General features: G+C 39.6%; 1 protein-coding gene across 33 annotated transcripts in view; it reads left to right on the forward strand.

Moving 5' to 3' along the window:
* LOC135219896 (twitchin-like) overlaps positions 1-18,494 on the forward strand; it is a 143,004-nt gene that overhangs the window by 105,443 nt on the left and 19,067 nt on the right. For all 33 annotated transcript variants that reach the window (XM_064257076.1, XM_064257060.1, XM_064257061.1 and 30 more), the window contains 17 exons: positions 1,571-1,737; positions 1,947-3,413; positions 3,798-4,097; positions 4,320-4,704; positions 5,635-5,840; positions 6,213-6,515; positions 6,729-6,886; positions 7,202-7,318; positions 8,035-8,241; positions 8,614-8,868; positions 9,018-9,168; positions 9,940-10,827; positions 11,214-11,513; positions 11,761-14,409; positions 14,538-14,825; positions 15,274-15,961; positions 16,139-16,272. In XM_064257076.1, coding sequence (XP_064113146.1) covers positions 1,571-1,737; positions 1,947-3,413; positions 3,798-4,097; positions 4,320-4,704; positions 5,635-5,840; positions 6,213-6,515; positions 6,729-6,886; positions 7,202-7,318; positions 8,035-8,241; positions 8,614-8,868; positions 9,018-9,168; positions 9,940-10,827; positions 11,214-11,513; positions 11,761-14,409; positions 14,538-14,825; positions 15,274-15,961; positions 16,139-16,272 — 8,663 coding nt within the window. The remainder of the gene's footprint in view (positions 1-1,570; positions 1,738-1,946; positions 3,414-3,797; positions 4,098-4,319; positions 4,705-5,634; positions 5,841-6,212; positions 6,516-6,728; positions 6,887-7,201; positions 7,319-8,034; positions 8,242-8,613; positions 8,869-9,017; positions 9,169-9,939; positions 10,828-11,213; positions 11,514-11,760; positions 14,410-14,537; positions 14,826-15,273; positions 15,962-16,138; positions 16,273-18,494) is intronic.

An 18,494-nucleotide genomic window follows, 5' to 3' on the forward strand; every position in this document is an offset into this window, starting at 1 on the left:
TAAAGGTAATATGCGCTGTAGCTTGAATAAATTATAAGTAAACGTGGAAGAAATGGCGTGATTTCAGAATTTTTCCCTTGCTTCAGAATGCATGAGATTTGTTTGTCATTTTAGTTGACAGCTGTCGGATTTCGTGCATAATATATTATCTTTGTAGATGACTTCATTTACTGAAATTCTGTGATAACTTGGGAATAGGTTTGAAGATGCATAACTTTAAGAAGAGAATCTTTTCAAGGTTTATAAGTATTTATAATTTTTTTAGACGTCAGTATTTTTAATATTATATAGCATAAAGACGAGAAGGAGCATCTACCTTAAAATAACCTAGAATAGTTCCCCAAATGCGTTTTCTGACATTTGTTCCCCCCTGATATTTGCAGATACGAAATTATGTTAAAAATCGACCCCGATGGACTGAGGTAAAAAAAATGAATGCAAAATCGTCGTTTCTTCATCTTTTCACTTAGTCGATATCTTTCTCTCTATATTGTAGAAAAGTGGTGGAGGGGGACTTGGATCTGGAAATTTAGTACAGATACGAAACCCAGATTCTGCAATGAGGATTAAGGGTTTTTCTTTGGTCAGCCAAGGGCATCCTTAACATGAAGCTTGCTCGCACTTTTTTTCACGCTTTTGTTCATCTAGGACTCCTTGAGCATCCTTTAAGCCTCTCACTGCAGGATCTGGTCGACGTCTTGTCCCTCCACCCCCTCTCCGTGTTCCCGTGATGGTGTTGTCAGTGTATTTTCGACTCTCCTTGAGATCTATCTTCTTAACAGAAAGACAGATCAATTCATACGAACTCTCTCAGCCTCACAAATAATCTCCGCCGGTCTGGGGGGAAAATCAGGTCAACTCAGACACACTGAGCAATTCTAGTGATCTCTTCTAGTTGCTGATCTGTCTGTTTTTAAAGGAAATCGAATTGATGCATGAAAACTTGACACGAACTTCATTTTGTCCATGCAAGACGTTACTTTATTGTGTAGCTGCAATTATACTCTGTGTTTTGCCGTCTGCAATAGGTAAATGATTTCTTCTTCCACTCTCAACGAAACTGAAATGCGTCTTCTTCACTGAAGTGATTAAAAAAATTAAATTTCTCAGTGTACTTGCATGCAGTTACTGCTCTTTTGCTATCCATGTGATCATTTGTGTCCTTAATGGCATGTACTTTTTGTTGTTTTTTTGTATTTTTATAGTATTTTTTCGTGTAGTAACTTAGAGAAATACGTCCACCATGTTTTTATTAGATTTAAATATAGGTCACCTCATCCTTCTGATCCCACCCCCGCCAACTGGCCCCCCCCCTCACCTTTTCTCTCTCTCTCTCTCTCTCTCTCTCTCTCTCTCATTTACACGTCTAGTTTCAATTTCTCCCTGCACCCGTTCCATTTCTTCATCATATTTATCTAGTTTACATATCCTTCACTGAATAAGCTCACTTCATTATCACTACCTAAGAGAAATCACCTGTTATCTTTTCGTTACTGTTTTTGTTCTAAGGATGTAATTGTTTTGTTTTTCTAGTTCTAATATTTCCTTGCCTTTTTCTCTCCTGCTTCAGTCCACTCTGGGATAAGTGCGCGAAGGTTGATGGCGACCAGCTGAAGGCCCACGTTCCTGATCTCATTGAAGGAAACGTATACGAATTCAGAGTTCTGGCAGTCAACAAGGCTGGTCCTGGTGATCCATCTGAGCCAACTAAGCCACATGTTGCACGTCCCAAGAACCGTAAGTAATACTGAACGAATTTCAATTCACTGTATATTGTGAGGATGAATAGTTAGTCATGAAGATGGGCATTGGGAGACTATAGCAATTTCATTTGTCAAATGGGCGTGTTCCTCTCTCAGAATGATAGTAAATGAGTTTTTGAACATTTATATTTCGATTTGGGCAAGTTATTTTAGATATGGAAACTTAGTTCTACCATTTTACAGTGCCTCCTCGCATTGATCGTAACGCCATGATGGAGATCAGGATTAAGGCCGGAGAGAACCTCAACTTGCCTGTACCAGTCATTGGTGAACCACCAGCAACAAAGCAATGGAAACTGAATGATTCTGACCTGTATCCATCTGGCCGCCTTTCCATCTTCAATGAAGATTACATGACGACTCTCAAGATCAATGAAATTAAGCGGTCTGACACAGGTCCTTACACACTCAATGCTCGTAACAAGAATGGTGAGGATACTTGCACATGCAACATCATTGTCCTGGATGTTCCTGGTATTCCAGAAGGACCTCTCAAACACTCTAACATCTCTAAGACTGGATGCACCGTCGCCTGGAAACCACCTAAGGACGATGGTGGCTCTGAAATCATCCAGTATGCCGTCGAGAAGATGGACACTGAGACTCTGCGATGGGTACCATGTGGTGAGGTCAAGGGCACCAGTTGCGAAGTTGATAACCTGATTGAGGGACATGATTATAAGTTCCGTGTGTCCGCCGTTAATCGCCAAGGCCAAGGTCAGCCACTTGCTGGCATGGAAACCATCACAGCTAAGGATCCATACACTAAGCCTGGTAAGCCTGGTACTCCAGAGATCATGGACTGGGACAAGGACCGTGTTGACATCCAGTGGACCGAGCCTAGGAGTGATGGAGGTGCTCCTATCACAGACTGGATCATTGAAAAGAGGAAGCGCTTTGGACCTTGGGAAAAGGCGGCTGAAATCTCTTCCAAGCATGGACCAAAGGCCTCTATTCCAGATCTCATTGAAGGAGAAGAATATCAGTTCCGTGTCATTGCTGTCAACAAAGCTGGTAATTCTGAACCATCTGATGCCTCACAGCCCATTGTATGCAAAGCTCGCTTTGAAAAGCCCGGCATCGATACCAAGAACCTTGAAGATCTTGTCATCAGAGCTAACACTCGCCTTAATTACACTGTGCCCATTCGTGGTGCACCAAGGCCTAAGGTTTCTTGGACTGTTAATGGCCAGCCAATTGTGGAATCTGAGCGTGTTGATATGCAGACATACGGTAAGCAGACCATTCTTGATATTCCATTCGCTCAGCGTACAGACAGTGGCATTTACACTCTGACCCTCGAAAATGAACTTGGTAAGGTATCTGCCTCAGGTACAGTCACTGTACTCGACAAGCCAAGTAGGCCAGAGGGACCACTTAATGTTTATGACGTTACACGTGAGGGATGCAAGGTGACATTCAAGCCTCCTATTGATGATGGTGGTTCACCCATTTTGCACTACCTGGTCGAGAAGATGGACTTATCTCGTGGTACCTGGACCGAGGCTGCAGAGGTTGCTGGACTCATGGCTGACATTCATGGTCTTGTCCACATGAAGGAATACCACTTCCGTGTCAAGGCTGTCAATGCTATTGGCGAATCTGAGCCTCTGTGCACAGATAAGAGCATCATCGCCAAGAATGCAATTGGTGAGTGACAGACATGTTTGTTTTCTATGGTAAGATACATGCACGCACACACATACATACATACATACATAATAATAATAATACATACATATATATATATATTATATATATATATCTATATTAATATATATATACTATATTAATATATATATATATATATATATATATATAATATATATATTTATATAGATATATATATATATATATATATTTATATATATATATATATATGTGTGTGTGTGTGTGTGTGTGTGTGTGTGTGTGTTTGTGTAAAATAAACAGTTAATGAAAATCTAATATGAATTTGAATTTGTATTTATATTTGTGAATTATCTGCGAAGAGCACTCTGTGATAATTTATTGATCAAATTTGCTTTCCAATAGATGAGCCAGGCCAACCAGGTCGTCCTAATGTTGTTGACTGGGACAGTGACCATGTGGACTTGGAATGGAACCCGCCAACCAACGATGGAGGATCTCCCATCACTGGCTATATCATCCAGAAGAAGGAACGCGGATCACCTTACTGGTCAACTGCTGCCCGTGTGGGTCCAGAAGGCAAGGGAACTGTACCCAACCTTACAGAAGGTCAGGAGTATGAGTTCAGGGTCATTGCCGTGAACAAAGTCGGTCAGTCTGAGCCCTCTGAACCTTCTGACTCCGTCATCTGCAGACCACGCCATCGTAAGTTATCATGTGTTTCATTCAGTTGCAATGAGGGAGAAGTTGCTTGTTATGGGGAAAGCTGAAATGCGGGTCAAATGTGTCCTTATAAAAATATGAAAAGATCTAAACGAATTTCTTAGATTGAAGTGCTGTTATATAAATGATCAAATATGTTTAGACTTATCAAGTGTTGACTGTTTTCAATGACAAAAATAATGTTTTGTTGTCTGTTCACCACAGTGGCACCCAGAATCATTGGTCCTCTGTACGATGTGCGCATCAAGGCTGGCCAAGTCCTTCACGTTGACGTTGACTTCATTGGCGAGCCACAGCCTGATGTCTTCTGGTTCAGTGACGATCGCGAACTCTGTGATGACGTCAGACACACCATCACAGCCATCAATAACCACACCATCCTCCATGCCGTCAATACTGTCAGAGGAGATTCTGGCGAGTTCCGCGTCCGCGTCAAGAATGAGAGTGGTCAGGATGAAGCCACATTCCAGGTGATCGTCCTCGACACTCCAGGAGCCCCCGAAGGACCCTTGGTTTATGAGGAAGTTCAGGCCAACAACGTCATCATATCCTGGAAACCGCCTCTTGACGATGGTGGCAGCCCCATTACGTAAGTAGTATTGGTCGCTATCCAGTATCTGTATCTGTATGTTCATGGGTGTTGTTGTGAATTGATTTCTCTTTTACGTTCTAGTAAGCTTTCATGTTTAAGGGAGACGAATGTCAATAACGGAAAATAGAGATATGTGGTTATTAGGAACACTCATTTATAATTTCCAGCTTTCATATAATTGTGCAAGTAATATTATATATATATATATATATATATATATATATATATATATATATATATATATATATACATACACATTATGTGAAAGTATTACAGAATATATATAAAAATAAAATGAATAAACTCATGTAAAACATACACACACACACACATTATATGTGTGTGCATGTGAGATTGTCTGTTTATTTATTTAATCCTTTATTTGTTGACATATCCTGTGATACTATCAGATAATTATGCAATTCTATTTTACTTGAATAATTATTATATATAATATATATATATATATATATATATATATATATATATATATGTGTGTGTGTGTGTGTGTGTGTGTGTGTGTGTGTGTGTGTGTGTATGTATATACGTTTTATTTTGAATCACGAAGAAATAAAAACATGATGATTATATGAACAAACCATCTCCAGTGTTTCAATTTTCCATCGTGGCTGTAACTTTGTTCATATATAATTATATTATAATATACTATAATATATATATATTTATTATTATATCTATATATATATATATATATTTATATTATATATATATATATACAATATATATAAATATATATATATATATATATTATATATATATAGATATATATACTACTATATATATACTATATATATATAATTACTATATATATAAAATATTTTTTTTTAAAATATACTGACATTTTTCACATATAACTCTTGTTTAATATTCTGAAATCATTAGCATCTTGAACTCCTCCCTTCACAGAGGATATGTCATTGAGAAGCGAGACATCACTCATAGTGGTGGCTGGGTACCTGCAGTGAGCTGGGTTGACCCCAAGAACTTGCATGCCACCGTACCACGCCTTCTGGAGGGCAACAAGTACGAGTTCAGGGTCATGGCCGAGAACATGCAAGGTCGCGGTGAGCCTCTGGTATCAGACAAGCCTATCACTGCCAAGTCATCTGCTGGTAAGTTGGTGGTCTATTAGAATATTAAGTATGAGATATACAAATGCTAATTCATTTATGAATGCATAAGTGAACCTACAGTAGGCCTTTACAGGTTCCTCTATAGTTAATGAGGACTTTTAGAATGTTAAAGAAACAGTAAAACATTCTACAGTCATTTATCAAGTTTATATTAAGGAAATACTCCAGCAAAAAATATAAAAAAATATGAGAATGACTCAAAAATTTCAGGATGACATCTTTTGTCGTTGAAAAAATCTGTGATAATTACTTTTAGGATCAACCGTCTGATGAGACTGTGTCTCGGATGACAACTTCCTGAAACATTCCCCAATGCTAATACGGTTCCTTGACTCTTCTTCCTCCTGCCAGACGTTCCCGGTCGCCCAGGCCGTCCAAGTTGCATCGACTCCGACAAGGACTTCATCAAGATCTCCTGGCAGGCTCCTCGCTCCACCGGTGGCTCTCCAATCACCGGCTACGACGTGGAGCGCTGCGGCATCCACTCCGGCAGATGGAAGAAGATCAGCCGAGACAACGTGCGCTTCACAGAGTTCTTGGATGACACCGTCCTCGAGGGCGAGCAGTATCAGTACCGAGTCATTGCCAACAACAAAATGGGATCCTCAGAGCCATCTGAGCCTTCTCATCCCATCGCTGCCAGGCCCATGCGCGGTAGGTTTCTCGTACCAAATGCCTTCACTGTTAAATTAGGTTACATTTTGTACAAATAATGCATTAGAAATGGTAATGATAAGTTAAAATTCTAAAAGAAATGAATAATAACCATGAGAATTTGATGTCAAGCTAATTTTGTTCAGAAAACCATAACCAAAGTAATTTCACTTGAAAGGAAATGCTAAAAATGCCATTTTGCCAATCATGCAGAGGCACCCAAGCTCTACCTGGACGGTCTTCTGGGTAAGAAGCTCAAGGTCCGTGCTGGAGAGCCCATTGACATCAAGATTCCTATGTCTGGAGCACCACAGCCTGCTGTTGAATGGACCAAGGCCGGCAAAAAGGTTGAGCCTACAAAGAGAACCTCTGTAAGTCTTCATAAAATAATCAGTAAAATGCCAGGAGAATAAATTCATATTTTCCCAAGTCGTTAACGCACATACTTTCTCACTTAATTTACTTATGTCTGCATTTTTCGTCATGCCAATTTGCAGTGCAGTATATTGGAATTTCGCATATAAGTTAGAGATTAGCGAATCACAGCACCCAAAGTTTTCATTCATTTGGTATAATGATTTTAGATTATTTATGTTTCCCTATATAACTGAATATTTGACACTGCCTCTACTTTTAGATGCTGAGGCTCAGTTATCATTTATTCAAACATTTCCATTTCACTGCAGATGGAGACAACCAATGACTTCACTCGTCTCTTTGTGGATAAGTCTCGCCGTGAGGACTCTGGCACTTTCAAGATCACTGCAGAGAACGCCTACGGCAAGGACTCTGCAGATATTGAGGTACAGTGCTGAAATTTTTCTAAATTTTTAAGTCTAATTTTCCTTATATTCTAGACAATTCATTTATTATGATTCCTTTTCTGGACAACGGAAGTCAGTTCATTACAAAGAATAAGGTGATTACCATCGCAGAATCTTAATGTATTAGTCAATTTCATTTCCAGACGAGCTGGATCCGAGGTTCCCCATTTAGGCAGTAATTCACGTTGTTTACACGAATCCGACTTTAGGTGTTATGCAATTTAGATGCACTATTATGTCTTGAATACTATTTTTACCCCTTCTGGTGTTTATGTCTTAAATTCAGTGATCCCTGCGGTTAGACTCACTTTACCTTGGCTTATGATACCAACCCTGAGCCTTTTGAGGGATGTCTGGAGGTATTTCCATGAACACGGTGTTGTCATTCCGAATTGTCCTCATTCCTGGTTTATCCTTACTCTTGCTTTGCCCTTACCACATGAATAGTATACAATAATATGTATCTTTTTTTTAAAAAAAGTTAATCCAACTTCTCCGCCAAAGATTCCAGGTGAACACACCACAAACAACTAATATTTCCTAAAGAACTCGCCAAAAATAAATAAAAGCATAAACTCGCACATGATCAGAATGTATGCATCAGCTCAGTTTCTAAATCTCGAAAGCAATTTTCTCCAACCTTATTTCTCGCCACTTATTGTGTTACTAATGGCATCATTTGTCTGTTTCACCAGGTGATCGTTGTGGACAAACCCAGCCCACCCCTGGGTCCTCTCACTCCCACGGACATCACCGCCCACACCGTTTCTCTCTCCTGGAAGCCCCCTCAGGACGACGGAGGTTCCGAAGTCACTGGATATGTGGTGGAGAAAACAGAGGCTAACTACGACATGTGGAAGGTGGTCCCTGGCTACTGTCCCAAGTGCGCCTTCACAGTCAAGGTAACGGAATAGCTCAAGATTCACTGTCCTGTGTTTTCCTATGTCCTTAGATATTTTTTCTCGTTTTTTAGTAAAATTTATGGAGTTGAAAGAACAATTTAGATTCTATATTTTACAGGTAACATCTTAACTGTTATACAATGCATTTTGACAGAGACATGTAATTTTATCAAATAATCACCTACATACCTACCAAATTAGAGTACCCTATGAACTATCTGGAAATTACCAATGTTTAACTTAAGCCTGACACAACCTTTACTACTAAGATATATTCATTACAGCTTAAATATTAGAAGTAGAACTCAGTAAATAACGAATATTTGGTATATTAGTTACTGAAATCAGTTTTGTCCTCTTCTTTAATTTCAGGGTCTGGAAGAAGGCAAGAAGTACAAGTTCCGCGTCCGCGCCGAGAACATGTACGGCGTCTCAGAACCTCTGGAAGGCAAGCCAGTGGAAGCCAAGAATCCATTCGATCCTCCAGATGCACCCGACAGGCCAGACATTCTCGGTTACAGTCCAACCACCTGCTCCCTGGAATGGAAGGCACCTGCCAACAATGGTGGACGTCCCATTACTGGCTACATCATTGAGAAGAGGGAGAGAGGCGGTGAATGGATAAGGGTGAGTTTTCTCTCTCTCCCTCCATCACTTAAGAAGCACTTGCTGCTAATTAGTGAAGCTTGTTTTATAATACGGTAATTGCTCAACCCTGATATAGTAATCAAACCAAATATGGCTCCTGTTCTAAAGAACCTAATTTCTGTTTCCAGGTGAACCACTACCCAACACCCAACACGGAGTACACAGTCCAAGGACTGTCAGAGGGCAGCCGATACGAATTCCGCGTCAGTGCGGTCAATGACGCTGGACCAAGCAAACCCAGCAAGCCATCCAACTCTATTGTGGCTAAGGTGCAGAAGTGTAAGTATTCGTCAAAAGAATTCAAGTCTTTGTTTGATAAAACAAATTTTGAAGAATATCAACCAAACACATTTCTCGAGACCAATCAAATTTCTGAAGCTCTAACACATTTCTCAGGTTTCAACCACTTTTATAAAGATCAAAAACACGTTTTATAATGAAATTAAACCTATTCCCATGTCACAGGTCGCTTCAGTACGCCATTTTCATCTTTCACTTTCAAATGCAGCAACTGATAACCAAACAATTTTAATTTAGAACGAAGTCTTAGTTTCAGTTATATTTAAATCTAGTAATCTTAGGATATTTCTCGTCCTATAAGTTTTTTGGATGACTAGTAGTTTTTCTTTGGGGCCTGGAAATGTGTGAAAATGGAATGGCATAGACTTGTTTCTTCCAAAAGGAAATATGGTATTCTTTTTGCTAAACAGTGCTGTATTTTGCAAACGAAAAAGGCAATATAGGTAATTCTTGCTGTCAAGTAAATTATGTTTGTTTTATTGCTGACAAAAGAAAATATTATAGAATAATACCGTTTTTTACACTAATAATCCATTCCAAAAGTTTTTTGCCTCTCTGAAAAAGTTCGTGTAAATAATCATTGCATTTTTATCTGTAGTTTCCATGTTTCAATTCAGACTATAGTTGTCATTTCATTTTTCTTATTTATTATGTATTTATAATGCTACCTAGTTATCATTCTCCTATGTTTTGACTCATTTTAATTAAATACTCATCAGAATACCTTATTGGAATCTTCATAATTTTCAGACCTTCCTGGACCACCCGAAGCACCAAGGCCAGATCGTATTGGCAGAAATTGGGTGACAATATCTTGGCGTCCTCCTCACCAAGATGGTGGCTCGAAGATCAGGGGCTATTTGGTTGAGTACAAGAAGAAGGATGACGCTGACTGGAAACAGGCTAATGACATTCCTCATCCTGATACAAACTTCACCGTTCTCAACCTCACAGAAATGGATGAATACATCTTCAGGGTCATCGCTGTCAATGAAGTTGGTCCCTCTGCTCCATCTCGTCCTTCTGGCCTTGTTAAGATTGAGGAACAGGCTAATAAGCCTCGCATTGACCTTAGTGCTGTTCGTGACATCACAGTACGTGCTGGTGAAGACTTCTCCATTCACGTGCCTTACACTGGCTTCCCAAAACCCACATCTACTTGGTACAGGGATGACGAGGAAATCAGCATTGAAGCCGATCCACGCATCCATGAAAAGCTTACTGATGATTATTGTGCAATGATTGTCACCAACTCCAAGCGCACTGATACTGGACCATACAAGCTCAGACTCCAGAATCCATCAGGATTTGATTCAGTAACAGTCAATGTGCGTGTGCTTGATCGCCCGGCACCACCAGAAAATCTCAGAGCAGACGAGTTCAATGGAGATGCTCTAACACTCTTCTGGAACCCACCAAAGGATAATGGTGGTTCAGATGTTACCAACTATATTGTTGAAAAGAAGGAAGGCCGCGGTAACTGGGTGAAGGTCAGCAGCTATGTTATCACGCCTTACCTGAGGATCCGCAACCTCACAGTGAACGCGGAATATGAGTTCCGTGTTATGGCTGAAAATCAGTATGGTGTCTCTGATCCTTGCACCTCGCCAGCTCCAATTAAGGCCAGGCATCCATTTGGTATGTATATACATATGAGGAATTTTCATAACGATGTATATAGCCTAATAATTGCTGAGTGTATCTACAAAATAATTCATATTGATACCTCTCAAATGCATATTTTTGGAGAATATTGCCTCTGCTTGTGTTTTAGACAAAATTAAGATGAACTTTTATCACTGAATATTGATTTGAATAATTATTCTAAATCTAAATTATTCTTGAATTTGTATGGACAACATACATATACTCAGTACAATTTCTTTGTATTAAAACAAATGGTCAGCATTAATATTATATGATATTCCTATGGTAATTAGAATGTTGAAGATCTTGCTTGCAGACAATATTCATTATTCCTTATAAGAATAAATAAGCAATCTCAAACTCTGCCTTTTGTACAGATCCTCCAGGTGCACCAGGAGCACCACGTGGCTTGGAATCTACAGAAGACTCCATCACTATCCAGTGGACAAAGCCTCGCCACGATGGTGGCTCTCACATTCAGGGCTACGTTGTGGAAAAACGCATTTACGGTGACCATCAATGGACCAAAGCTTCTCATGGTCTGGTGAAGGATACCACCTATCGTGTCATCAATCTCACTGAGCATCAAGTGTATGAATTCCGTGCAGCAGCTGTCAATGCAGCTGGTCAGGGTCCATGGAGTGATCCAAGTGAAAACATAAAGTGCATCAGCTTCCGTGAGTATATCCACCTATTTCTTGGTACAATATTATATATTCACCATGCTTAATTTTTCACGAATATAAAAATTGTGTTATATATATATATATCTATATATATATATATTATCTATAATATATATATATATAGCATATATATATATATATAATATCTTTCTTAAGGCAAAATAACATAAAACTCATTATTTTTAAATAACCTAACTCTTCTAGTAGGAAAATAATTGTTTTATTTATTTCTCACCAGGTGCACCAAAGATTACATCTGATCTCAGCATCCGTGACATGACAGTCATTGCTGGTGAAGAGTTTACCATCACTGTACCCTTCATTGCATCTCCACAACCTAAAGTACAATGGTGGATTGGACCAAACGAGGTTCTTCCTGATGATCGCGTCCAGTTCCACATGAGCAGTTCTACATCCACTGTGTTCCACAACAGGAGTGCAAAGAGGGCAGACAGTGGTAAATACACTATCAAGCTCACCAATACTGAGGGTGCTGATTCAGGTACATGCAAGGTCTTGGTTGTAGATAAGCCTTCACCACCTCAAGGACCACTAGAGGTGTCTGATATTACACCAGAAACTTGCAGTCTTGCCTGGCGTGTGCCATTGGATGATGGTGGTTCTCCAATCACTAACTACCAAGTGGAGCGCATGGAACCACATACTGGAGTATGGACTAAGGTTACTGCCTTTGTAAGATCGTGCCATTATGATGTGATTGGTCTAGAGCCAAACAGGCAGTATCACTTCCGTATCCGTGCTGAGAATCAGTATGGTGTATCAGATCCCCTTGAGACAGTGGACCCTATTACAGCCAAATTCCCATTCACTGTTCCCGATCCTCCTGGTCGTCCCAACATCTTGGATCACGATATCAATTCAGCAATCCTTACTTGGGATCGCCCTGCTTCAGATGGTGGTTCGAAGATCCAAGGATACAAGGTAGAATTCCGTGATGTAACTGATAGTAACTGGACTGCAGCAAATGACTTCTTAGTAAAGGAGACCACATATAATGTACATTCCCTTCTCGTCAACCATGAGTATGAATTCCGAGTCAAGGCTAAGAATGCAGCCGGTTTCAGTAAATATTCACCTCCAAGTAAGACTATTAAACTCAAGGGCAAGTATGCTGTACCCTCACCACCAGGCACACCTGTGGTCACCAAGATTGGACGTAACTACGTTGACCTTAAATGGACTAAACCAGAAAGTGATGGAGGTTCTCGCATCACTGGTTACATGATTGAAAAGCGTGAACTTGGCAGTATTTGGGTCAAATGCAATGATTACAATATCACTGATACTTCATACACAGTAACAAATCTTACTGAAGGCAGTGATGTTGAATTTAGGGTCTACGCTATCAATGCTGCAGGCAAATCTGATCCATCAGATCCATCTCCAGCAGTTAAAGTTAGAGAGGCTGCACCAGGAGAAAAACCATTCTTTATTCGCAACTTGCAAAACACTGCTGTTGCCCTGCATAAGTCAGTTACACTTGAGTGTGAAGCTGAAGGTAAACCAGTTCCCAAGGGTCGCTGGCTCAGGAATGGCCGGGAGGTTACTCTTGGTGGGCGCATTATGGCTGAAGAAAGCAATGGTGTCTTTAAGCTTACCATTGCAGACATGTGGGAAGTTGATGAGGGTGATTATGCATGTGTTGCTGCTAACGATGCTGGCCAAGCCACCTCAATTGCCCATGTAAAGATTGGTAATCCTCCACGTATTACTCAGATGCACAGTGCCCTTTACTTACCAGAGGGTGACAACACAAAGATTAAGATCTACTTCACTGGCGATCTGCCTCTTGATGTTACACTCATGCAGAATAATGTCCCAGTGGAACAGTCCCAGCGTGTCAAGTTTACAGTGTTTGATGAGTTTATCATCATTTTCATCAAGGAAGTTGTCAAGGAAGATGCTGGTCAGTACACACTTACAGTCAAGAATGATTCTGGACAAGTTACTGGTAACTTTGATGTATACATCACTGGGGTACCTGGTGCTCCATCTCCTCCTTTGGAAGTTACAGATATCAATCGTCACATGTGCACTCTCTCTTGGCGTCCTCCAGTCTACGATGGTGGTATGCCAGTCACACATTATGTTGTTGAACGCAAGGATATTACTTATGCTAACTGGATTACAATCAATTCCTTCTGTAGGGACACTACTTTCACTGTCCAGGGACTCACTGAAGGTCAAGAATACCTGTTCAGAATTATGGCAGTCAACGATAATGGTATGGGCCCACCTCTAACTGGTACAAACCCGATTAAGGCCAAAGCACCATATGATCCACCATCAGCTCCAGGAGCACCAAGTGTTACCGAAGTTGGTGGTGATTTCGCCCATCTTGAATGGACTAAACCAGAGACTGATGGTGGTTCTCGCATCAAGGGCTACTGGATAGAAAAATGTGAGGTTGGTTCAAGCATATGGACTATGGTTAATCAGTACATCTGCCCAGCCACCCAGATCAATGCAGCCAACCTCATTGAGGACCGTCAATATGAGTTCAGAGTTTTTGCTGAAAATGAAGCTGGTATGTCACCACCATCAATTGGCTCAACATCTGTAAGGATTAAAGATCCCAATGCTGCCACACCTCCAGTTATTGAGACTCCTCTTAGAAATATTATGGCATTACAGCACAGGAGTGGAACATTCACCTGCAAAATCACTGGAAAGCCAAGACCAACTATCTCCTGGTTCAAGGGAATGCGTGAACTTTGCGGAAGTGCTAAGTACGCTATCAACAGAGATGGGGATACTTACACTCTTACTGTAAATGATGTATATGGTGAAGATGAAGATGAATACATGTGCCGTGCACAGAACTCTGGTGGAATCAGAAGCACCAAAGCTGAACTTTCCATCAAGTGTGAGTATTTTTTGTCTTACTCATTGCTCAATTGCATTACACAATCTCTTACAATATTCTTCTAAATGACTAGATTGTGCTATAAGGGTTATTCAAAAATAATTATTTTCTTGTTTGTTCTCCATCAGTGGCACCTAAGATCAATGTGCCACCTAGGTTCCGTGACACTGCCTTCTTTGACAAAGGAGAAAATGCTGTTATCAAGATTCCCTTCATTGGTAATCCTCGGCCACGCATCACCTGGCAACGTGATGGAGAAACCATTGAGTCTGGCGGACACTTCTCTGTTGAGACTCAGTCACGACACGCGATCCTCACTCTCAGGGATGTCAACCACCAAGATACTGGCAATTATCGTCTTACTGCTGAGAATGAACTTGGATCTGACTCTGTTATTATCAAGATCCAGATCTCAGGTCTGTAGAGAAAATTTTAACTTCCAAGGGAAATACTGATAATGAATACATTGTGATAGTATCTAAAGACAGTTGCTTTCATTGTAGAACTTTTTATCTTATTAATAATAAATACATTGTGATAGTATCTAAAGACAGTTGCTTTCATTGTAGAACTTTTTATATGTCATGCATGGTTTTCAGATCTCAAATAAAAATCTATGGGTATCCCAAATTTATTAATTTGATGAAAACATTAAGTGAGCTAAGTTTATAAGTAACGTAGCAGTCCTTATTTGTCTTTAACATATAAATTTATAAATTGTGTGGAGATAATTTTCAAATGGTACCTACTGTGCTTATTTATTGCTGAAAGTAACAGAGTAGAATGAAGTAATTTTTCTTGGAATTTTTTATGCAAAAACATTTTATGAAATGTAATATATGGAAATGCATTTTTCGTTGACAGACCGCCCTGATCCACCTCGCCTGCCTAAGGTTGAAAGTGTTCTTGGCAATGAATGTGTCCTTTCCTGGCAAGTACCAGCTTGGGATGGTGGTGCTAATATCAATAACTACATCATTGAAAAACGTGAGCTGCCCATGGAATCCTGGATCAAGTGCACAAATACTCGTTTGACAACTGCTCAGATCAAGGGTCTTAGCCCTGGTCACCAGTATCAGTTCAGAATATATGCTGAAAATGTCTATGGACGATCTGATCCCTCGCCAGTTACTAGTGTTGTCGAAACTCCTTCACCAAAGGTCAAGAAACCAAAGAAGAAGGTCTACGAACTTGACGAGACTGGAAAGAAGATTCGTGGCAGACAGGAAAGTGTCGATGACTATGACAAGTTTGTCTTTGATGTGTATTCCAAATATGTACCACAGCCTGTTGACATCAAGCATGACTCAGTTTATGAATATTATGACATCCTCGAAGAAATTGGTACTGGAGCCTTTGGCGTTGTTCACCGCTGCCGAGAACGCAAGTCTGGAAACATTTTCGCTGCCAAATTTATTCCTGTGGCATCTGCTATGGAGAAGGAGTTGATCCGTAAAGAGATTGACATCATGAATCACCTCCATCATCCTAAGCTGATCAACCTTCATGATGCCTTTGAGGATGACGATGAAATGGTCCTGATCTTCGAATTGTAAGTGCAGTAGAAGATATTTCTTAGTTTTCATTTTAGATTCAAATGAAAAGGAAACTAAAATTCATGAGATTGTGGGGCAATCCAAATCGAAATATGGACTCGAGGTTGATATTGTATATTATTAGCTTGTAAAATCGATTATTAACATTCTCATTTTCTCCTCACATTTTACAGCTTGTCTGGAGGAGAACTCTTTGAACGCATTACTGCTGAAGGATATGTCATGTCTGAAGCAGAAGTCATAAATTACATGAGACAAATATGCGAAGGTGTTAAACATATGCACGAGAAGAACATTATCCACTTGGGTGAGTGTCTTTCTAGACTTTTCCCCTTACTCTGTGGGCTGTCTCAATAACCCTGTGGACGAGCTTTAGTTCAGGAAAGTAACTCTGTAGCAAGAGCGCACATAAGTCAGTGGTATATTAAAGTGGAAGGCCATAAATAGTGTACAGCCTTTCTTTGGCTGAATAACATGAGGCACAAAATTCTCCCCGAGAGTTCTTTCTTTTCAGGATGGAACCATCTTTCGCAAGAGGTTCACAAGTGTACTGTTATCTCAGAGTTTGATCGCGCTCATATATAACTAATAATGCAGGCAATACAATAAACACTTAATCAAATTGCCACCAATACCCAGTGCGAGCTGCCCCACTCTATATGATAATCAAGTTTAGAATTCTAGCACTGTACATGCTTGATGCTGAAATTTCATTGCCAGTCCAGCAAATACTCTCCACAATTTATTCCCTAGAGAATTTTTACAAACATTGCAAGAAAAAATTCAAACGATGACACAACTGAGCAACTAAAATACTATTACTAACACTTATTGCATTAACTCGCTCATCTCAGAGACGTCCTTCACTTGCTAACATTTAATCTACCTGCAGTATTTACAGGTTAATTACAGTCATTTTCTGTTTCAGTCCTTATTCTTGATATGGATTTATTTCGTTTTCTTGGGTTTACTTTCTGTTACGGTCTCTACAGTTTCCTGTTTCCCTTTCCCACATGACTTCTTCCTTTTGTTTATGCATTTATATAAATATGCCAAACAGTTCATTGTCAGTCAAAACATCACGTACATCTGTACAAGCTTCTGACAGCATTTGGCTGACGACTGATGAATTATGATTTTCGCTTCATTTCCCAGTTGTCAAACGAGACAATTAGTGATTCAACATAACTCTCCCTGCTGCTCTCTTATCTTCCTGTGATTGCCCTCAGCTTCAACTGATTAAGTCTCGAGTATTTTGACTTTGGCCTCATCATTTTTCTCCTGTTTTCATACTTTCCATTCCTGAGAGTTCTGATGTTCAGTTCTGAAGTTTGCCTTTATATATCCCCTTTTTTTTAATGATAGTGATAAAGTTATACTGGTAATACAACAAAATCGATTGTCATCATTTTTTAAACTTCAGTTTACATAAACTTAATGATTTTTGTACTTTAAATTAAGATTTTTAAGCTAAAAAACAAGTATGCTGGCCATTTTTCTGAATACAGTTGCTAAGAGTCCAAACACTGACTGTTATGACTTATTCAGAGATGGTCTTAAACTATTTTTATTTACTTTTTCTGTACTGTACACGTCATTTTCTCATGGTTGCCAACTTTGTTTTTTATTTTGTTTCATTGCATGTTTTCCTTAGTTTTACTGCATATTTCGAAAGTCTTTTTTTTTCTCTCATTATTGCTTACAACTTCCTAATTCTTTTCTCCCGCATTCCGAAGTTCAGGAGCTGCAGCCAATATATATATATATTTCTCTTGTCTGAGAAGTTCTTTGCCTTAAATAGAGCTATTTTTATATTAATCTGCCCTTGTTAGAGTTTCTTTCTTCACGAATGGAACACAAGTTACTACAGTGCTTGTCCTGTCCATTTGTTGCCTAAAGATTCGTAGTCCATCTGTCACGGCAAACGAAATGCGATGGCTACCTTGAACTTCGTGAATGTTCATCACACTTTCGTTTCCTTGGCTCCCTCTCGCTGTTTTTAACCGCATAACAGAGACCTGACGTCATATTCACTGGCCTGAAGTTGGCGGGAAAATCTCTTTAATTAATTTTAGGACCTGCAGTATAGCGTTTGTTTAAGAAAAACTAATATTTTCCATTGTTTTTAATTACCTGTCATTCGCCTTAAAAGAACAAATATTTAACTTTGCAAAGACAAACCTTTGCCTTACACTTGAAGGTTTTATATTTTCTCACCTGTTATGATTTTTCACTCTAACGAGAAACTCTCACCAAAAATTTGCTAACTAAAACAGAGACATATGTTCTTAAATGATAGTCTTGTCCCATGATACCAGATGTCACATTTGAATGGACTGTGTTATCCAGTGGGTTACCCGGGTGTCAGTGACGTTTCATTTTTCCTGTCAATGATTATTCCTCTTATATTCCCGCGAGACGACAATATATCCAGCTGTGTTTACAATCAGACGTTCCTCTTCTTTCCCTTTCCAACTGGAGACTATTTTACAGCAATTTTTCTCTCCAAGTAACGAACGTTTTGCCTCT

Source organism: Macrobrachium nipponense, chromosome 1 (genome assembly GCF_015104395.2).
Source record: "Macrobrachium nipponense isolate FS-2020 chromosome 1, ASM1510439v2, whole genome shotgun sequence".
Classification (NCBI taxonomy): domain Eukaryota; kingdom Metazoa; phylum Arthropoda; class Malacostraca; order Decapoda; family Palaemonidae; genus Macrobrachium; species Macrobrachium nipponense.